The following is a 20,649-nucleotide window of genomic DNA, read 5'->3' as shown; positions in this document are numbered from 1 at the left end:
TGGCACTTTTATTTTATTTATTATTGAACTTGATGCAAGTTATTTGATTTATTATTGAACTTGATGCAAGTTATAACACTTTTTTTAATTTTTATTATTGAACTTGATGCAAGTTATAACACTTTTTTTAATTTTTATTATTGAACTTGATGCAAGTTATAACACTTTTTTTGATTTATTATTGAACTTGATGCAAGTTATTTGATTTATTATTGAACTTGATGCAAGTTATAACACTTTTTTTGATTTATTATTGAACGTGATGCAAGTTATAACACTTTTTTTGATTTATTATTTAATTGATGCAAGTTATAACACTTTTGTTTGATTTATTATTGAACTTGATGCAAGTTATAACACTTTTTTTGATTTATTATTGAACTTGATGCAAGTTATAACACTTTTATTTGATTTATTATTGAACTTGATGCAAGTTATAACACTTTTTTTGATTTATTATTTAATTGATGCAAGTTATAACACTTTTGTTTGATTTATTATTGAACTTGATGCAAGTTATAACACTTTTTTTGATTTATTATTGAACTTGATGCAAGTTATAACACTTTTATTTGATTTATTATTGAACTTGATGCAAGTTATAACACTTTTTTTGATTTATTATTTAATTGATGCAAGTTATAACACTTTTGTTTGATTTATTATTGAACTTGATGCAAGTTATAACACTTTTTTTGATTTATTATTGAACTTGATGCAGGGTATAACACTTTTTTTGATTTATTATTGAACGTGATGCAAGTTATAACACTTTTTTGATTTATTATTGAACTTGATGCAAGTTATGACACTTTTGTTTTATTTATTATTGAACTTGATGGAAGTTATTTTATTTATTATTGAACTTGATGCAAGTTATACCACAGCTGCACACTTATTTTATTTATTATTGAACTTGATGTTATTTTATGTTATTGAGTTTGAATGTATACAACTTGATGTTCAATAAATTTGAAAATGTTAAAGCTTGGCATTAGCGCTCTGTTGGGGCGATGGGGGCAGGTGGGGCTTGAAAACTCCCCCTTGTCCAAAGTGGGGGATGACAAAAAAAGTTTGAGAACCACTGACATACACAGAGCCTAACCAGGCAGATTTGAATTGTTGTTTTGGGCAGTAGACGGGATCTTTTGATCCAAGACACAACTTACATTTAACTAAAATGTTATTTTCTTTGTGCTCGACAAAAGAAAAGAAGTGAGAATATCTCATACTTGCCAACCCTCCCGAATTTCAGTGCCTCTCCCCGGGACAACCATTCTCCAAATTTCTCCTGATTTCCAGCCGGACTTAAGGCACGCCCCCTCCAGGTCCGTGCGGACCTGAGTGAGGACAGCCTGTCGTCACGTCCGCTTGGCCAACCAAAAAGTAACCACAGAACACTATACCGTATAGTCGTATAGTGTTCTGTGGTTACTTTTTTGTTGGCCAACGGTTTACGTTGTATTGCGCACCCTCCTCCCCTCCCCTCCCCTCCCCACACCCACACACACACACACACACAGAGCGCAGAGGAAGAATCAGAAGCATGTCATTGCTTCGCTGCCATAAAACACGATCGGATCCTCAGTTTCTAGCCGATACTACATAAAAAATAGCGTAAAATAACGCAGTAACGCATCATGTAGTAACGGTAACTGAGTTACTGAATATAAAAAATAACGCGTTAGATTACTAGTTACCGTTACTTTGTAACGCGTTAGTCCCAACACTGGATATTTGTAGTACGTAGATCAGAGGTGTCCAAACTACGACCCACCAGCGTCCTCAATATGAACTGCGGTACGTCTGGGAATATCTTTATAATAACATTAAAGGTATTCCACTCATACATATTCTCCTCTTTTGGTACTTCCAAGTATGTTAGTTGATGACCCTGTTTGTTATATTATTAACTGCGTGTAGCATCTATTTATATCGTTTGTTGAGGATGCATTCGTCATCAAATACCTGGCCCACTGTGACCCCCCGAAGTAGCAATTCAAATGCTTTTCTCGTCCATGGTGCAAATTAACAAAAACTAAGACAGCAAATTAACATACATGTGCCACACAATGTCACCAGCCTATTGATATGTGGACGTTTGAAAAAAACACATGTCAAAATTACACACATCTATTTTTTTCCCTAAGCTTTGAACCCTGCGTCTTATACAATGGTGTGGCTAATTTATGGATTTTTTTTTCTTCTCACGGCTAAATTATAGAATAGATTAAGCAAAGAAATACAATGCACTAAAATGATCCTAATAAACATATTGAACCGTATTAAAAAAGGAGAAAATCTTATTCATCTCATAAAGTATGAATAAAGACATTAATGACTTTTCTGTTTTGTTTTATCAGCCGTTTAACTGCCGTGTTACAGGCACCGTTTGGAAACTATTAGGGAATGTAAATAAACATTTACACAATCTTTCTATGTAAATATCTCATTTTACAACATACCAGTATATATCTGTGGCTTAAGTATAGGGATGTCCGATAATATCGGCCTGCCGATATTATCGGCCGATAAATGCATTAAAATGTAATATCGGAAATTATCGGAATCGGTTTCAAAATTATCGGTATCGGTTTCAAAAAGTAAAATGTATGACTTTTTAAAACTCCGCTGTGTACACGGACGTAGGGAGAAGTACAGAGCGCCAATAAACCTTAAAGACACTGCCTTTGCGCACCGGCCCAGTCACATAGTATCTCCGGCTTTTCACACACACAAGTGAATGCAACACATACTTGGTCAACAGCCATACAGGTCACACTGAGGGTGGCCGTACAAACAACTTTAACACTGTTACAAATATGCGCCACACTGCGAACCCACACCAAACAAGAATGACAAACACATTTCAGGAGAACATCCGCACCGTAACACAACATAAACACAACAGAACAAATACCCAGAACCCCTTGCAGCACTAACTCTTCCGGGACGCTACAATATACACCCCCCCATGCTGTTTAGCACGTGGTATTTGGATCTAAGTAGATCAGGCCCTTAGTTGTTAATCAGAGCTCGCTTTAACTGAAATGTATATGATCATTTCCTAATAATATTGTTAAGCTCACATCCTTTATTCATTTACAAATGATAGTAGTTAGGTTGAGATAACCACCTTGCTGCTGGGCGAGGAAACCCTTTTTTTTTTTTTTTAAAGATAATGTCATTGTCAACTGTCACATTTTCATGTGTGACCGAGTTAGCTGCAGTTGCTTTTTCAGGCTTCTGATTAGGCAAAATGCACAACTTGTGTTGATGGGGATTGTATTAACACCGGAGTGGGGCGAATGTGCATTTTTTTTAATTGGTCTTAATGTAATGAGATACATTTTTAGGTAAAAATGCATTAGAATAGCCAAGTAAAAACACTTTTATTTTCCTGATTGTCCACATTTTTGCTCTGGGCAGGTGACTGGCAAGATGGACGAAAACCAGTTTGTGGCGGTGACCAGCACTAACGCGGCCAAGATCTTCAACCTGTATCCCCGCAAGGGTCGTATTGCTGTGGGCTCTGATGCTGATCTGGTGCTGTGGGACCCTGACGTCATAAAGATCATCTCTGCTAAGACCCACAACTCGGTACAAATGTGATTCCATATTTTCACTGTTGTGTGTGTTCAATTTCGCACATTTAGATCTTCGTCACTTGTTATTTTCCTTAGCATGAAACATAGTTTTCCTGAAAATTCATACATATATTATGTTTTCTGTAAATATTCAAGCAAACAGATGGTGAATGCAGTCAATTCAAAGCCATTCAAAGGGGTGTTCCACAAGGTTGTGTACTATCTCACAACGCAAAAAGAGGGTGAAAACAAAAGGTATAAAAGTAGACTAAAAACGTGCCATAGTAGCAATATAAAATATAACATATATGCAGAGGTGGGTAGAGTAGCCAGAAATTGTACTCAAGTAAGAGTACTGTTACTTTAGAGATTTATTACTCAAGTAAAAGTAAGGAGTAGTCACCCAAATATTTACTTGCGTAAAAGTAAAAAGTATGTTGTGCAAAAACTACTCAAGTACTGAGTAACTGATGAGTAACATACACACTCATATATATATATATATATATATATATATATATATGTATATAATTTATATTTATTTATTTTGCTGTTTTTGTTCACATGTTAAAGGTGTTTTAATGAATATACATGCATGTTTAACATATAGATTCCTTTCTTTCACATGAAGACTAGAATATAAGTTGGTTTATTACCTGATTCTGATGACTTGCGTTGATTGTAATCAGACAGTAGTGATGATAACGTCCACGTTTTCAAATGGAGAAGAAAAGTTCCTCCTTTCTGTCTAGTACCACATGAAAGTGGTGGGTTTTTGGCATCGTATTTGTCCAGCTTCCATATTCGTTTTTATACACTTTACAAGAAATATATTGGCGGCAAACTCCGTAGCTTGCTAGCTTGTTTGCGCTGGCTTTCGGAGACTCTTGTTTTGAAAGCGCAGGCGCGATGGAGCGGCACTTTTATTGTGAAGACAGGAACGTCCTCATGTGCGGTCAGTCTTTAGGCTTCTGACGGGATGTACGGTTGAAATAAAAAAGTATCTTTTTTCCTTCACACTTTTGATTGATTGAAACTTTTATTAGTAGATTGCACAGTACAGTACATATTCCGTACAATTGACCACTAAATGGTAACACCTCAACAAGTTTTTCAACTTGTTTAAGTCAGATCATGTGACCGCCTGGCTCTGTTTGATTGGGCCAACGTCACCAGTGACTGCATCTGATTGGTGGAACGAAGTGAAACGTCACCAGTAAGGCAGGCACTATGAAGGTCTGTCTGACAGACCAAAACAAACAAAGCGTGCATTAACAGATCGATAAAAATTAGTAGCGAGTAGCGAGCTGAATGTAGATAAAAGTAGCGGAGTAAAAGTAGCGTTCCTTCTCTATAAATATACTTAAGTAAAAGTAAAAGTATGTTGCATTAAAACTACTCTTAGAAGTACAATTTATCCCAAAAGTTACTCAAGTAGATGTAACGGAGTAAATGTAGCGCGTTACTACCCACCTCTGCATATATGTAATATTTACATACAATATATAACAAATCCCAATTACCATGTACAATATTACAGTATATGTAACAGCTGCAGCAAAAACAAAAAAGGGCAGGATAAACTAGAGAGTAGATCCAGCAGAAAATATACATTATAAACAAACAAAAAAAAAAAGATGATTTTTATTTTATTTTTTATTGTTTTGATTAATACAGCAAGAAGAGTTAGTTACTTAATCACGCTGTCATGGGAGGTTTGGCGGTGGTTTTACTTGAACAGGGTGTGGGCCTTGCACAGCAGCAGCAGCAGGGCCGTGATGTCATTCCTGACATCTGGAACAGAACAGTTTTGATTGTTAGCAGGCGTGTGTGTGTGTGTGTGTGTGTGTGTGTGTGTGTGTGTGTGTGTGTGTGTTCTTGTATTTCTACCTTTCTTGAGACCTTAGCAAGGAAAAGTAGCTTCCATATGTGGAGCGGTGTACAAGTGATGACATAAATCATGGTCCCAATACGAAAAACCATTGCATCTAATAGAGAATGTCTCATTTGCACCCCTGGTGGTGAAATCTATCAAAATGAGGGTGGTCCCAAAAAGGAGGGATTTTTCAAATTGACTGTGTCGGTTTTAAAAGTGGTCAACATATGAAATAACAAGTGTGTGTAAAAATTTGAAGTGCGCCCCCTTTGGCCAAAATTAATTTAAAAAAATAAAGAAATATGTACTTTATATAGAGACATACTGTAATAACTTGAAGTAAATAATGAAGATTAAAAACCAATTACCAACAAAAAATGTAACTAAAAGCAGTCTTTTTCTCATAATGTGTCAACTTTTTTCCTGTTAAAATTGGGAACAATTTCTCATAATCTTTCTGTTTCTGTAATATTGCAATATTTGCAATACTTTTTTATGTAAAATTATTACTTTTATGTAAAATTATTTCTTTTTAATGCAAAAAGGTGACATTTTACATGTAAAATTCTGACTTTTATCACAATATTCAATGATTTTTCAATCAATGTTTACTTATATAACCCTAAATCTTGAGTGTCTCAAAGGGCTGCACAAGCCACAACGACATCCTCGGCTCAGATCCCACATCAGGGCAAGAAAAAACTCAACCCAATGGGATGACAATGAGAAACCTTGTAGGGGACCGCAGATGTGGGGACCCCCGCCCCTGAGCAACCAGTGCAATGAATGTCAAGTGGAAGCATAATATTGTGAGAGTCCAGTCCATAGTGGATCTAACATAATAGTGTGAGAGTCCAGTCCATAGTGGCTCTAACATAATAGTGAGAGTCCAGTCCATAGTGGATCTAACATAATAGTGAGAGTCAAGTCCATAGTGGATCTAACATAATAGTGTGAGAGTCCAGTCCATAGTGGATCTAACATATTAGTGAGAGTCCAGTCCATAGTGGATCTAACATAATAGTGAGAGTCAAGTCCATAGTGGATCTAACATAATAGTGTGAGAGTCCAGTCCATAGTGGATCTAACATAATAGTGAGAGTCCAGTCCATAGTGGATCCAACATAATAGTGAGAGTCCAGTCCATAGTGGATCTAACATAATATTGAGAGTCCAGTCCATAGTGGATCTAACATAATAGTGAGAGTCCAGTCCATAGTGGATCTAACATAATAGTGAGAGTCCAGTCCATAGTGGATCTAACATAATAGTGAGAGTCCAGTCCATAGTGGATCTAACATAATAGTGAGAGTCCAGTCCATAGTGGATCTAACATAATAGTGAGAGTCCAGTCCATAGTGGATCTAACATAATAGTGAGAGTCCAGTCCATAGTGGATCTAACATAATAGTGAGAGTCCAGTCCATAGTGGATCTAACATAATAGTGTGAGAGTCCAGTCCATATCGGATCTAACATAATAGTGAGAGAATATTGCCAACGTTTTTGTTGTTCTTGTAAGACAGTGACATTTTTTTTAGTAAAATTATGACTTTCGTCATCATTTTGCCGAGTAAAATTCCGATTATTATTATAATATTGCCCACATTTGAAAGTTTTCTTATAAAATCGTGACTTTTGTCGAGTAAAATTATGACTCCTTTCATAACATTGCCAACATTTTAAGCTTTTCTTCTAAAAATTGTGACTGTTATTGAGTAAAATTCCAACTTGTGTCATAATATTGCGCAAATGCTCAGTTTTTCTTGTAAAAATTTGACTTGCGATGAGTAAAATTACGACTTTTATTATAATACTGCCAAAATTCTAAGTTTTTTGTGTGTGAAATTGTGACCTTTTTCTTGTGAAATTCCAACTCATTTTTCACAACAGGCTTGTTTATATTGGCATAGTATGTATATGTCATTAATGTTGTAAATACACTTCTTTATATATCTAGAAAGGGTGGTCCTAAAGAGGTAGGCATTTTTCTCAGGTCTCAAGATGGTAACACATACAAGTTTGTGTGTGTGTGTGTGTTGTGTACTGGGAAATGTTCTTTGGTTTCTTTTTTATTCTGACTGCACAGAAAAAGATGAAGATTTGTTCATGGGAGGAATTGCTCATTGGCAATTTGTGTGTGTGTGTGTCATACAAGCTCTTTGTAGTGATGTCATTCTAGTTGTTCAAAGTCTGCCTCATGAATGACCACAGACTTAACTTCAGTAGACTTTCAGCATTCAGCTTTAACGTCACAAACACACACACACACCCCACCCCAACCGTCCTTGATTGACCCTGTTTCTTCTTCCTCTGCTCCCGAGGCCTATGTGCCTCATCGGCTGGTTTCTCACTTGTTGCCATGACACTTCTTGGTCAATGTGGTCGAAATCATCTCAGCTCTTTTTATACCATAAATGTAGTCATTCACATTTTAGCTCCCTGGGTAAGCTGTAAGTCTAGCATGTTCTACAAGGACATCGCATCACTCGCCTGAAGCCTGAAGATAGCAGGAAAGAAAATATGTGGAGGATATTAAATTCAATCATTGTGTTTCTGCTTTGATGTAATAAACTGCTATTAGTTGTAATAGATCAGGGGTGTCAAACTCATTTTAGATCAGCATGGAGGAAAATCTGTGCACACACGGGACGGACTATTAAAATCATGGCATTTAAACTAAAAAATAAAGACAACTTCAGATTGTTTTCTTTGTCTTACTTTGGCCAAAAATAGAACAAATACATTCTGAAAATATTACAGTAAAAATATAGAAAAAAATACCGGCAGCGGTAAAGTTTAGAGCCGTGAAGGAAAGAAGAAAGTGAATGTTTATAACTAGAGATTAGGGATGTCCCGATCCGATATTTGGATCGGATCGGCTGCCGATATTTGCCAAAAATTGCGTATCGGCAAGGCATGGGAAAATGCCGATCCAGATCCAGTTTTTTTAAAAAAACCCCGGTCCGTGTTTTCCAACGCACCTATTTAAATAATACATTCCACTTTTCTGATGCTCCGTAATTTCCGTTCCGCATTTTCCAGCACACCTTCAACACATCCACAATTCTCACGCAGTTGCTTTTAGCTGCTGGCATTACACGACAGGCTCTTCTCACTCTTTCCTGTGTCTCCCTCTTACAGACAGCGAGCGCACCTTCTTACACACGTCACATACTGTCACGTCACACGTCACATACTGTCACGTCATACATCACATACGTATACGTCCTCTCCCAGCAGAGAGCGAGGTAGCGGCATGGCTAACGTTAGCTGTGATGCTAGCACAGCTGCTAAGGTGCGCACTGTTTGAGCGTCCTCTGCGCACGGCAAATCTATGCCACGCACAAAATCAAATAAAAAAATAAGGGCATAACAATTTTCGACACACGGACACGACAGAGACAACAGTTTTCGTCATCATTGTTCAAATATTGTGACGTCTGTCGAGACGCTTATCTCCATTCGGTGCCACACGTCCAGACTCCACACCATCAAAATAGTATATATCTGTATCATGAATAGTTGAAAAACTTATTCGGGTGTTACCATTTAGTGGTCAATTGTACGGAATATGTACTTCACTGTGCAACCTACTAATAAAAGTCTCAATCAATCAATCAAAACACATAGAATCATCATACTGCTGTGATTATATGCATCAAGTGTTCATTCAAGGCTAAGGCAAAATATCGAGATATATATCGTGTATCGCAATATGGCCTTAAAATATCGCAATATTAAAAAAAAGGCCATATCGCCCAGCCCTAGTTCAATGATGCCATTTCTGTTTGTCATGTATAATTTTGTCTATTTTGTGTTTATCCTTGAATAAACAGGTCAGTGTCTTGTTACCAACCATTGTGTATTATTCAAACTCCCCTAATTCAGCTGGCTAGTTGTTATCAAGAGTACTAAAACCCTTTTCAACATGATTCTGACAACTAAGTAGGCTAAATAACTTTAAACTTTAATACATGCTCGGATAGGCCAGTATCGGTCAGTATCGGTATCGGTCAGTATCGGTATCGGTCAGTATCGGTATCGGATCGGAAATGCAAAAACCTGGATCGGGACATCCCTACTAGAGATGTCCGATAATGGCTTTTTTGCCGATATCCGATATTTTGATATTGTCCAACTCTTAATTACCGATTCCGATATCAACCGATACCGATATATACAGTGGTGGAATTAACACATTATTATGCCTAATTTTGTTGTGATGCCCCGCTGGATGCATTAAACAATGTAACAAGGTTTTCCAAAAATAAATCAACTCAAGTTATGGAAAAAAATGCCAACATGGCACTGCCATATTTATTATTGAAGTCACAAAGTGCATTATTTTTTTTAATATGCCTCAAAACAGCAGCTTGGAATTTGGAAATGCTTGGAGTGGGGGGGGGGGGGGGGTGTATATTGTAGTGTCCCAGAAGAGTTAGTGCTGCAAGGGGTTCTGGGTATTTGTTCTGTTGTGTTTATGTTGTGTTACGGTGCGGATGTTCTCCCGAAATGTGTTTGTCATTCTTGTTTGGTGTGGGTTCACAGTGTGGCAGTGTTAAAGTTGTTTATACGGCCACCCTCAGTGTGACCTGTATGGCTGTTGACCAAGTATGCATTGCATTAACTTGAGCGTGTGAGAAGCCGTAGATATTATGTGATTAAGGCCGGCACACAAAGGCAGTGCCTTTTAAGGTTTATTGGCGCTCTGTACTTCTCCCTACGTCCGTGTACCACTCCGTACAGCGGCGTTTTAAAAAGTCATCAATTTTACTTTTTGAAATTGATACCAATAATTTTCCGATATTACATTTTAAAGCATTTATCGGCCGATAATATCTCTATTTATAACTGTATGAATTTACATATGCATAAAAATGTGTCTTTTGTATTATTTATTTTAATGAATTAAGTAACGTTTATGACAACCTTTTTACAAAACACAATATTGAATGTGATATATAACAGGAATAATGCATGCATTTATAAAAAATTTTCAAAACACTTACAAAAAAGTGGGACTCCAAAATTGTACTTTGGGACCCCATTTTTATGACTTACCAGTTTAAAAATTCCTAGCGCCAACACTGATGGAGTATTGGTGCATGCAAAATAGCAGCAGGCGGCTGTGGCCTGCGGGCCGGTTCTAATACTAATCAAATATCATCCCAGGGGCCATGGATCATTCATCCGGCCCGCTGGCCTTGACTTTGACACATAAGTAATAGATCTTTGGACCATGCCCGAGAGTTAAGTTCCACTTTTTAACATAATCTCAACCTGTTTGTTTGAATATTCTTTGTTACAGACTGTGGAGTACAACATCTTTGAAGGAACAGAAGTGCGTGGTGGGCCTCTGGTGGTGATCAGCCAAGGCAAGATCGTCTTGGAGGAAGGAAACCTCCACACCACGGAAGGCTCGGGACGCTTTGTGGCCCGCAAGCCTTTCCCTGACTACGTCTACAAGAGGATAAAGGCCCGCAGCAGGGTAAAATGCACTGACACGTCTATGTACTTTTATACATACTTTATATCAAATGGTGAATATTACATTTGTATTGTTTACTTTTTAAAATCAAAAAATGGCTTAATTTTCCCACGATGCAGCTGGCTGAGCTGAGGGGCGTACCTCGAGGATTGTATGACGGTCCAGTTTGTGAGGTGTCAGGCACCCCTAAAGCCATGACGCCCGCCTCCTCTGCCAAGACGTCACCTGCAAAGCAGCCAAACCAGCAGCTCCGTAACCTGCATCAGTCTGGCTTCAGCCTTTCCGGTCAGTGCGCACACATCACTAAGCTTGAACTTACAAAACCCAAAACACAATGAAGTTGGCACTTTGTGTAAATGGTAAATAAAAACAGAATACAATGATTTGCAAATCCTTTTCAACCTATATTCAATTGAATAGACTGAAAAGGCAAGATACTTAACATTCAAACAGTGTTGGGTTAGTTACTGAAAACCAGTAACTAGTTACTTTATTTCAAAAGTAACTCAGTTACTAACTCAGTTACTTACACCAAAAAGTAATGCGTTACTGTGAAAAGTAACTATTTAGTTACTTCTTTTTTCCCCCCTTTTTTAAGGCTCCCATTAATGCCCTTTTAGCCTTCATTTCAGTACTGTTATTGCACTGGAGAATAATACAATCTGTTGATCAACTTGACATGCATCACTGAACTCAGAAAGCAATGTGGTCTACATACAACACACAAAGACAAAGATATGTTTCAAAGGGCCAATTTATTTCAGGCCAGAACAAATTGACAAAACTATTTTAAATAACTGCAACATAATGGCACTTTAACTTTAACTTTAAGTAGATAGGATCTTTGATCCAAGACACAACTTACATTTAACTAAAATGTTATTTTCTTTGTGCTCGACAAAAGAAAAGTATTGAGAATGTCTCCATGTTAAAAAAAACTCGACTTCTGGCTTTGCCATGATGTCTTGTTAGTTGTTATGAGAGTCGCGTATGTGTGTGTGTGTGTTTGTGTGTGTGTGGCCCTTTAAGATATGACAGCGTGTGAGGTGAGTGACGTCAGTGAGTGAGTGGGCGAGAGAGGTGAGCGAGCGGCGACAGTGAGTGCGTGCAGGTGCTCTAGCTTGGTGGATGGCTGCGTCCAATAAAGTCACAAAGTTACAACAAACCGCCCGTCTTGTCATTCACCCTCAGCTGTAAAGACCTACTGCCGGGTAAAGTGAAGGTTGTTAGCCCCGAAGACGTACATAGGCCCTGGAGGAACGTCTCCATTGCGCTCCTCAACTGCGGTATGGTAGTCTCCCCCGCCCCCACCCACACAAAGCAAGCCTTTTCTTTTCCACCGCTGCAATAAAACACACTCAGATCTTCTGTTTCTATCCGATACTACATGAAAAATAACGTAAAATAACGCAGTAACGCATCATGTAGTAACGGTAACTGAGTTACTGAATATAAAAAATAACGCGTTAGATTACTAGTTACCGCCGAAACTAACGGCGTTACAGTAACGCGTTACTTTGTAACGCGTTAGTCCCAACACTGCATTCAAACTGGTACACTTTGTTATTTTTTGCAAATATTAGCTCATTTGGAATTTGATGCCTGCAGCATGTTTCAAAAAAGCTGGCACAAGTGGCAAAAAAGACAGAGAAAGTTGAGGAATGCTCATCAAACACTTATTTGGAACATCCCACAGGTGAACAGGCTAATTGGGAACAGGTGGGTGCCATGATTGGGTATAAAAGCAGCTTCCATGAAATGCTCAGTCATTCACAAACAAGGACGGGGCGAGGGTCACCACTTTGTCAACAAATGTGTGAGCAAATTGTCCCAATAGTTTAAGAACAACATTTCTCAACCAGCTATTGCGAGGAATTTAGGGATTTCACCATCTACGGTCCGTAATATCATCAAAAGGTTCCAAGAATCTGGAGAAATCACTGCACGTAACATTGAATGCCCGTGACCTTCGATCCCTCAGGCGGTACTGCATCAAAAAGCGGCATTAGTCTGTAAAGGATATCACCACATGGGCTCAGGAACACTTCAGAAAACCACTGTCATAATTAAGTTTGTCGCTACATCTGTAAGTGCAAGTTAAAACTCTATTAAGCAAAGCCAAAGCCATTTATCAACAACACCCAGAAACGCCGCCGTTCATATGTGAGTCAAGGCAGGTGGCCAAATACTTTTGGCAATATAGTGTATATATTTCTTATATTACATTCCCATTTTGACATAAGAAAAATTACTAAAATTCTAACAGTCTTAAATGCCTCAAATGTCCGGTATTTTGAGTTAGGGTTGTGTGTATTTTCAATGTACGTTCAGGGTTAAGAAGGGGTTAAAAACAAAACAAATTGTGCGTGCAGCAGCATTGGTGAGGGAGGGGCAGAGACAGAGAGAGAGAGAGAGTTATGATAAACGCGCATGCGTCGCCAGGCTCCGCTTTTTATCCATAGATTTATCACATTTAATTTTTTATTATCTATAGCAGGGGTGTCAAAAGTGTGCCCCGGAGGCCATTTGCGGCCCACAGCTAATGTTTTAAAGGCCCACGGCACATTCTAAAAATACTATTAAAATAAACAAAAACATAACAAAAGTGAAATAAAAACGCTTAAAGGTTAAATGTAATTTAGAAAAAGTTGCAATGTTGACTAATAAAACAAAGCTGTTTTTTTTTCTTTCAAACTGTCATGTTATGAATTATTGACCTATCGAAGATTCCCATTACTCCACATCAAATATTCCACTAAGAAAAATATTTTTGGTGGAAGATTTTGCAAATTTGGTAAATAAATAACCAAAAAATGTATATTTTGTTGTTTTCTTACTGTACCGAAAATGAACCGAACCGTGACCTCTAAACCGAGGTACGTACCGAACCGAAATTTTTGTATACCGTTACACCCCTAGTATTTTGACATGAGTAAAATAGCTAACTTCTTTTAATTTACTGTGCGTGACAATGTGATTTACTCTTATCATGCTTGACTAATAGCAACAGTAAATAAAATAAAACAGACTGCATAAAAACAATGAATTATTTTTATAAAGCCACTTCTTTGGTTTATACATCTGTCCTAATAATAATGTAGTGAGTAATAAGTTGAGGGCTTTCCAAGCAAAAAATAGATTAATTACACATAATACACTGCAAAAACTGAAATCTAAGTTAGATTTAATATCTCAAATAAGGGTGATATTTGCTTATTTTCTGTCTGATAAGATAATTCTTCTCACTAAGCAGATTTTATGTTAGTGTTTTACTTGTTTTAAGGGTTTTGGTCCTAAATGATCTCAGTAAGAAATGACAGCTTGTTGCTGAGATGTTATGACCTATGTCAGGTTCAAACACTGATGACATCTATTAAACGAGACAAGAAGCAAAGAATTAAACAGAGACAGAATTAAATTTGGCTCAAATTGAGGAGAGACGCCTGGACACTGTACCCTTGTACAGTGTCTCAACACGCTCTGGCGAAAGATTGTACACCTCCTCTTTTATTTGGACTTTCCCTGATTACATGACAACAGCTGTTTCTAAGCGACAGGGGTGGTAAACAGTACAGTTCAAAGAAAAGGTCGTAAAAACAGTTCACAGAAAAGGTCGTCTTGAGGGGAGTCAGGCCCTGCTTCATCTCCGCTTTGTAGTTCTTGGGTCACGACAATATCTTTCTGTCGATTACAATACATGAAAGAAAGAGAACACCTTCATGTTGCTTCCCATCCTACACAGTGGAGTTTTACAAGCCTTCTTCTTGGTAGATCAAAGACAGCTTTTGTCTTCTCGCCGGGAACTCATGGCAACACAAAGTTTTGTGATAACTTAGATACAATTATTCTGACAACCTATATTGAGTAAAACATGCTTGAAACTAGAATATCAAGTGTTGCAAAGCTGTGTCATCAACACTCACAAGTATAAAACTACTTTTTTAAAGTAATCATTTCTTATTTCAAGCATGGGGAAAAAAATCATGACTTTGACACAATTGTGTCTCATAATTAAAACAGATGACAGCCAAATGGATTTTGCTGTTTTATTTTCAATGAAACAATAGAAAATACGTACTCATATAGTAGTACAGTTGTTATTAGTGACAAAATACTTATTTGAAGGTATTTTTGGGTTCATTGAGGTTAGCTAATTTGACTTGTTTTGGAAAGTCTTGACAAGCCAAATTTTCTTGTTCTATTGGCAGATAATTTTGCTTAGTTCAAATAAAATACCCCTCATTTTTGTATTTTTTTTTCTTGTTTTTGAACACTGACTTTTTGCTGTGCAGTTAATGAGTCACACATGTGTTTACTTGCTTGCACTGCAAAAAGTCAGTGTTCAAAAACAAGAAAAAACAAAACAAAAATGAGGGGTATTTTATTTGAACTAAGCAAAATTATCTGCCAATAGAACAAGAAAATGTGGCTTGTCAAGACTTTCCAAAACAAGTAAAATTAGCTAACCTCAATGAACCCAAAAATACCTTAAAATAAGTGGATTCTCACTAATAACAAGTTCACTTTTCTTGGTAGAAAAAAAAGACCTTTTGGCTCAATATGTTGAAAAATATTCTTAAAGGGGAACATTATCACAATTTCAGAAGGGTTAAAACCATTAAAAATCAGTTCCCAGTGGCTTATTTTATTTTTCGAAGTTTTTTTCAAAATTTTACCCATCACGCAATATCCCTAAAAAAAGCTTCAAAGTGCCTGATTTTAACCATCGTTATATACACCCGTCCATTTTCCTGTGACGTCACATAGTGATGCCAACACAAACAAACATGGCGGAAAGAACAGCAAGCTATAGCGACATTAGCTCGGATTCAGACTCGGATTTCAGCGGCTTAAGCGATTCAACAGATTACGCATGTATTGAAACGGATGGTTGTAGTGTGGAGGCAGGTAGCGAAAACGAAATTGAAGAAGAAACTGAAGCTATTGAGCCATATCGGTTTGAACCGTATGCAAGCGAAACCGACGAAAACGACACGACAGCCAGCGACACGGGAGAAAGCGAGGACGAATTCGGCGATCGCCTTCTAACCAACGATTGGTATGTGTTTGTTTGGCATTAAAGGAAACTAACAACTATGAACTAGGTTTACAGCATATGAAATACATTTGGCAACAACATGCACTTTGAGAGTGCAGACAGCCCTGAAATGGGCTGTCTGCATTTAAATGTTTTTAAGCTAAATTATTGGTAAACACAGTTTATGTATAATAATTTACGTAAAACCGCGAGTAATGGATAAAGTTTTCATCAATTAATATATTCTGTAGACATACCCTCATCCTCTTTTCCTGAAAGCTGATCTGTCCAGTTTTGGAGTTGATGTCAGCATCTGCTTTGAGTGTCGCAGGATATCCACACATTCTTGCCATCTCTGTCGTAGCATAGCTTTCATCGGTAAAGTGCGGAACAAACGACTGACCATTTCGTCGGCTTTCCCCACAGCCTCGTATTTTGAACTAATTTCGTCCAATTTCTTGCCACTTTGGCATCTTTGGGCCACTGGTGCAACTTGAATCCGTCCCTGTTCGTGTTGTTACACCCTCCGACAACACACCGACGAAAGTGAGAAAACGGCGGATTGCTTTCCGATGCTCCGAGAGCGAATAATAGAAAGGCGTTTAATTCGCCAAAATTCACCCATTTAGAGTTCGGAAATCGGTTAAAAAAATATATGGTCTTTTTTTCTGCAACATCAAGGTATATATTGACGCTTACATAGGTCTGGTGATAATGTTCCCCTTTAAATGAAGTAAATGCTAGTGCCATTATCTTGACATAATGATATGCGCTCGGCATCATGATTTTTTTTTTCATGCTTGAAGTAAGAAATGATTACTTTAAAAAAGTAGTTTTATACTTGTGAGTGTTGATGACACAGCTTTGCAACACTTGATATTCTAGTTTCAAGAATGTTTTACTCAATATAGGTCATCAAATCTCAGCAACAAGCTGTAATATCTTACTGAGATCATTTAGGACCAAAACACTTAAAACAAGTAAAACACTAGGGCTGCAGCTAACGATTATTTTTCTATCGATTAATCTATAGATTATTTTTTCGATTAATCGGTTAATCTATAGATTATTTTTTCGATTAATCTATAGATTATTTTTCCTTTTACCGATTTTTTTTTTAATTTAAAATGAAGAGGAAAAAATACATGTAGGCCAGTTTTTTCAAAAGGCATGGCTTTTATTTACAAAAAAAAAAGTATGGCCACTCAGTCAACATTGACAACAACATGACAAAATATTCTGTAACAATGTAAACATTTAAAACTTTTAACATTTAGCAAAATTAAAAGTAGCTTATTTGCTTTTTAATGTGCAAATATAAAAGTAAACATCCAGTGCAAATCTTAATATTCTGGAATAGTATAAGCATTTCAAAAGTAAAAGTATTGCTTATTTTGCTTTAAAATGTGCAAAAATAAAGATAAACATCCAATACAAAAAAGTGCAAAACGGAAATATTCTGTAACAAGTGTAAACATTTCAACAAAAGTAAAAGTATTGCTTATTTGCTAAAATGTGCAAAAATAAAGCTAAACATCCAATACAAAAAAGTGTACAGTGTAAACATTTCAACAAAAGTAAAAGTATTGCTTATTTTGCTTAATAACACAACAATGATAGTATGATTAAAGTGAAAGTTAATTGTTGGTTTGTACATAGTATATGTAACTGTTAATGTTGTAAAAGGTATTTGCACAACTAATTAACGTTAGCGTTTGTGACACGTCTTGTGCCGTGGGGTTCTTTCAGGACCGACAGACTGAACGCCAGACGGCTTTGCCAGGTTTACAATCTTTTAATTTTACACAAAGTCTTTTCTCTTCCAACTGCGCGGATCGCGCACCTGGGCACGATTGCGGCGTCGCTCCCGGCGCGCCCCGCCTCGCCGCTCGCTCGCCGCCGCCGCCTCTCCACAGCGTTAAAGAGGAGCGCGTCTTTGTAAACACTGAACAGGCACACCAAACGCGCCTCTCAGAGCGAAACGGTGCTTTAGTTTATGAATTTACAACGCAGATACAAATGACACATTCATGTTTTTGTGTAATAATGACAACGTATACGCACGCGGACGATTGACTTGTTGATGGTGATGGCAAGAACGCTGTCGGGGGTTTTCTTTTCAAATGTTCGTTCATAGCCGTTGTGCTGCTATGATAGGCCATTTCCGCTCGACACAGTGTGCATACAACAACATTATTAGGCCGTTTATTGAAATACTCCCACACTTTTGACGACTTTTGGCGTGCTTTTTTCCCCTCGCTCGCATCGTCTGCTTTGCGCTCCGCCATGACAGTAGTGTGACGTAAATATGCGACGCGCCGACGCACAAAAACGGCGTCGACGTATTTACGTAACCGATGACGTCGACTACGTCGACGCGTCGTTTCAGCCTTATAAAACACTAACATAAAATCTGCTTAGTGAGAAGAATGATCTTATCAGACAGAAAATAAGCAAATATCACCCTTATTTGACATATTTCCTCTTACTTAGATTTCAGTTTTTGCAGTGTGACATCACTAATTTGACATGTTGGACCTCACAGGTGCTCAGGTGGACGACAACATCCCACGCAGGAACACCCAGCGCATTGTGGCGCCCCCCGGTGGCAAGACTAACATCACAAGCCTGGGTTAGAGCGTCACCCTCTGGCCGCTGCGAGGAGGAGGAGGAGGAGGAGAAGAAGGTGACGCGGTTGTGAGTAAAGGACGCCCGACAAGTTCTGAGGGTTCTACGCCGCCGACACCTCCCGACAACTGATTGGGTCTTTCTTCAGCCGTGATCTTTAAACTCCTTCCCCTCTTGTTTTTTTGTTTTGTTTTTTTTCCACACATTCCCACTCTCCTTTCCCCTTCAAACAAAAAAAAGCTCTGCCTCACACGATGAAAAAAACACTCTTTATTTGTGCACTTTTTATTTTATTTTACCGGTATTTAGTTTTGATACTTTTCTTCCACCCTGGACTGATTGAGTGAAATGTATTGTTTTCCATCCTAGAGGGGGCAGCCTTCAGGTTTCTCCCCTCATTTCAAGAGTAAAAGCATATTTGTCTGACGGAGCTTGACGAGTCATTCCGAGCAGGAAGGAAGGTTAACGAAGGGAAATAAAAAAAACGCCTTATTGTCGCTCCAGATAAACAATTCCACCTGTGTCACCAAACAGTGCATTTTACACACAGAATGTTTCGTTCCATTATTCTATTATTCCTGCTCTTGATGTGCCTAAAGCCACAGAAGGCGTCTGCGTAGTCTTCTTAAAGCGAAGGATGTAAGATAGCCAGGATAAACCGATTCAAAGGTGCCAGATTTTGTGCTTTCGTTTTGGGCCTGCTGTGCCCCTGTAAAGATGGAAGAAGAGGGAAAAAAAAAAAAAAAGCTCACTTTTTTGTTGTCAAATTAGTGTCAACTTGTAACGTACTTGCAGAACGGCTGAGCAGATGTTGTTTTTTGCGCTTTTAAACGAGGCGGCGAGCTGATGTCGCGTAGCGTGCGTGTGACGTTGGAGGGATGGAGCGCGTGCGACACTTCTTACATACTCCAACGCTTCCTTCCATCGTCGTGCCGATTCCGGTTGCTATGACGCCGAGCCGGCCCTCGGACTCCGCCCTGCGGAAGAGTGCGTCGTATGAAGCTGTTCCCACACACACACACACTCCAAAAGTTCTGAAGAAAACCAAAGTAATGCTTCCCAATTAATCCAAAAATATTACCACAAAACTAGGGGTGTAACGGTACACAAACATTTCGGTTCGGTACCTCGGTTTAGAGGTCACGGTTCGGTTCATTTTCGGTACAGTAAGAAAACAACAAAATATTAATTTTTTCGTTTATTTATTTACCAAATTTGTAAACAATGGCATAACATACATATACACACAGGGTCCATTGCCAGGGTTAATGTGGTCAACATATATACCATCCATCCATCCATCTTCTTCCGCTTATCCGAGGTCGGGTCGCGGGGGCAGCAGCCTAAGCAGGGAAGCCCAGACTTCCCTCTCCCCAGCCACTTCGTCCAGCTCTTCCTGTGGGACCCCGAGGCGTTCCCAGGCCAGCCGGGAGACATAGTCTTCCCAACGTGTCCTGGGTCTTCCTCGCGGCCTCCTACCGGTCGGACGTGCCCTAAACACCTCCCTAGGGAGGCGTTCGGGTGGCATCCTGACCAGATGCCCGAACCACCTCATCTGGCTCCTCTCCATGTGGAGGAGCAGCGGCTTTACTTTGAGCTCCTCCCGGATGGCAGAGCTTCTCACCCTATCTCTAAGGGAGAGCCCCGCCACCCGGCGGACGAAACTCATTTCGGCCGCTTGTACCCGTGATCTTGTCCTTTCGGTCATAACCCAAAGCTCATGACCATAGGTGAGGATGGGAACGTAGATCGACCGGTAAATTGAGAGCTTTGCCTTCCGGCTCAGCTCCTTCTTCACCACAACGGACCGATACAGCGTCCGCATTACTGAAGACGCCGCACCGATCCGCCTGTCGATCTCACGATTCACTCTTCCCTCACTCGTGAACAAGACTCCGAGGTACTTGAACTCCTCCACTTGGGGCAAGATCTCCTCCCCAACCCGGAGATGGCACTCCACCCTTTTCCGGGCGAGAACCATGGACTCGGACTTGGAGGTGCTGATTCTCATCCCAGTCGCTTCACACTCA

At 38.8% G+C, this 20,649-nt stretch overlaps 1 protein-coding gene and 1 long non-coding RNA gene across 3 annotated transcripts in view; one reads left to right on the top strand and one right to left on the bottom strand.

Moving 5' to 3' along the window:
• LOC133619670 (dihydropyrimidinase-related protein 2) overlaps positions 1-19,045 on the top strand; it is an 87,935-nt gene extending 68,890 nt beyond the window's left edge. For both annotated transcript variants that reach the window (XM_061980865.2, XM_061980866.2), the window contains exons 11-14: positions 3,430-3,600; positions 10,774-10,953; positions 11,073-11,238; positions 18,537-19,045. In XM_061980865.2, coding sequence (XP_061836849.1) covers positions 3,430-3,600; positions 10,774-10,953; positions 11,073-11,238; positions 18,537-18,628 — 609 coding nt within the window. In that variant the 3' untranslated portion in view covers positions 18,629-19,045. The remainder of the gene's footprint in view (positions 1-3,429; positions 3,601-10,773; positions 10,954-11,072; positions 11,239-18,536) is intronic.
• On the bottom strand, positions 18,922-19,591 carry LOC140679614 (uncharacterized). The gene is made up of 2 exons (XR_012051022.1): positions 19,409-19,591; positions 18,922-19,328 (listed from the first exon to the last, which is right to left on the bottom strand). It is a non-coding gene; the product is annotated as an uncharacterized lncRNA (long non-coding RNA).
• Positions 19,592-20,649: the final 1,058 nt, after the last annotated feature.

The sequence above is a fragment of the Nerophis lumbriciformis genome, linkage group LG20 (genome assembly GCF_033978685.3).
Source record: "Nerophis lumbriciformis linkage group LG20, RoL_Nlum_v2.1, whole genome shotgun sequence".
Lineage (NCBI taxonomy): Eukaryota > Metazoa > Chordata > Actinopteri > Syngnathiformes > Syngnathidae > Nerophis > Nerophis lumbriciformis.
Note: the sequence above shows the minus strand (reverse complement) of the source record. Positions and strands in the feature narration are given on the sequence as shown.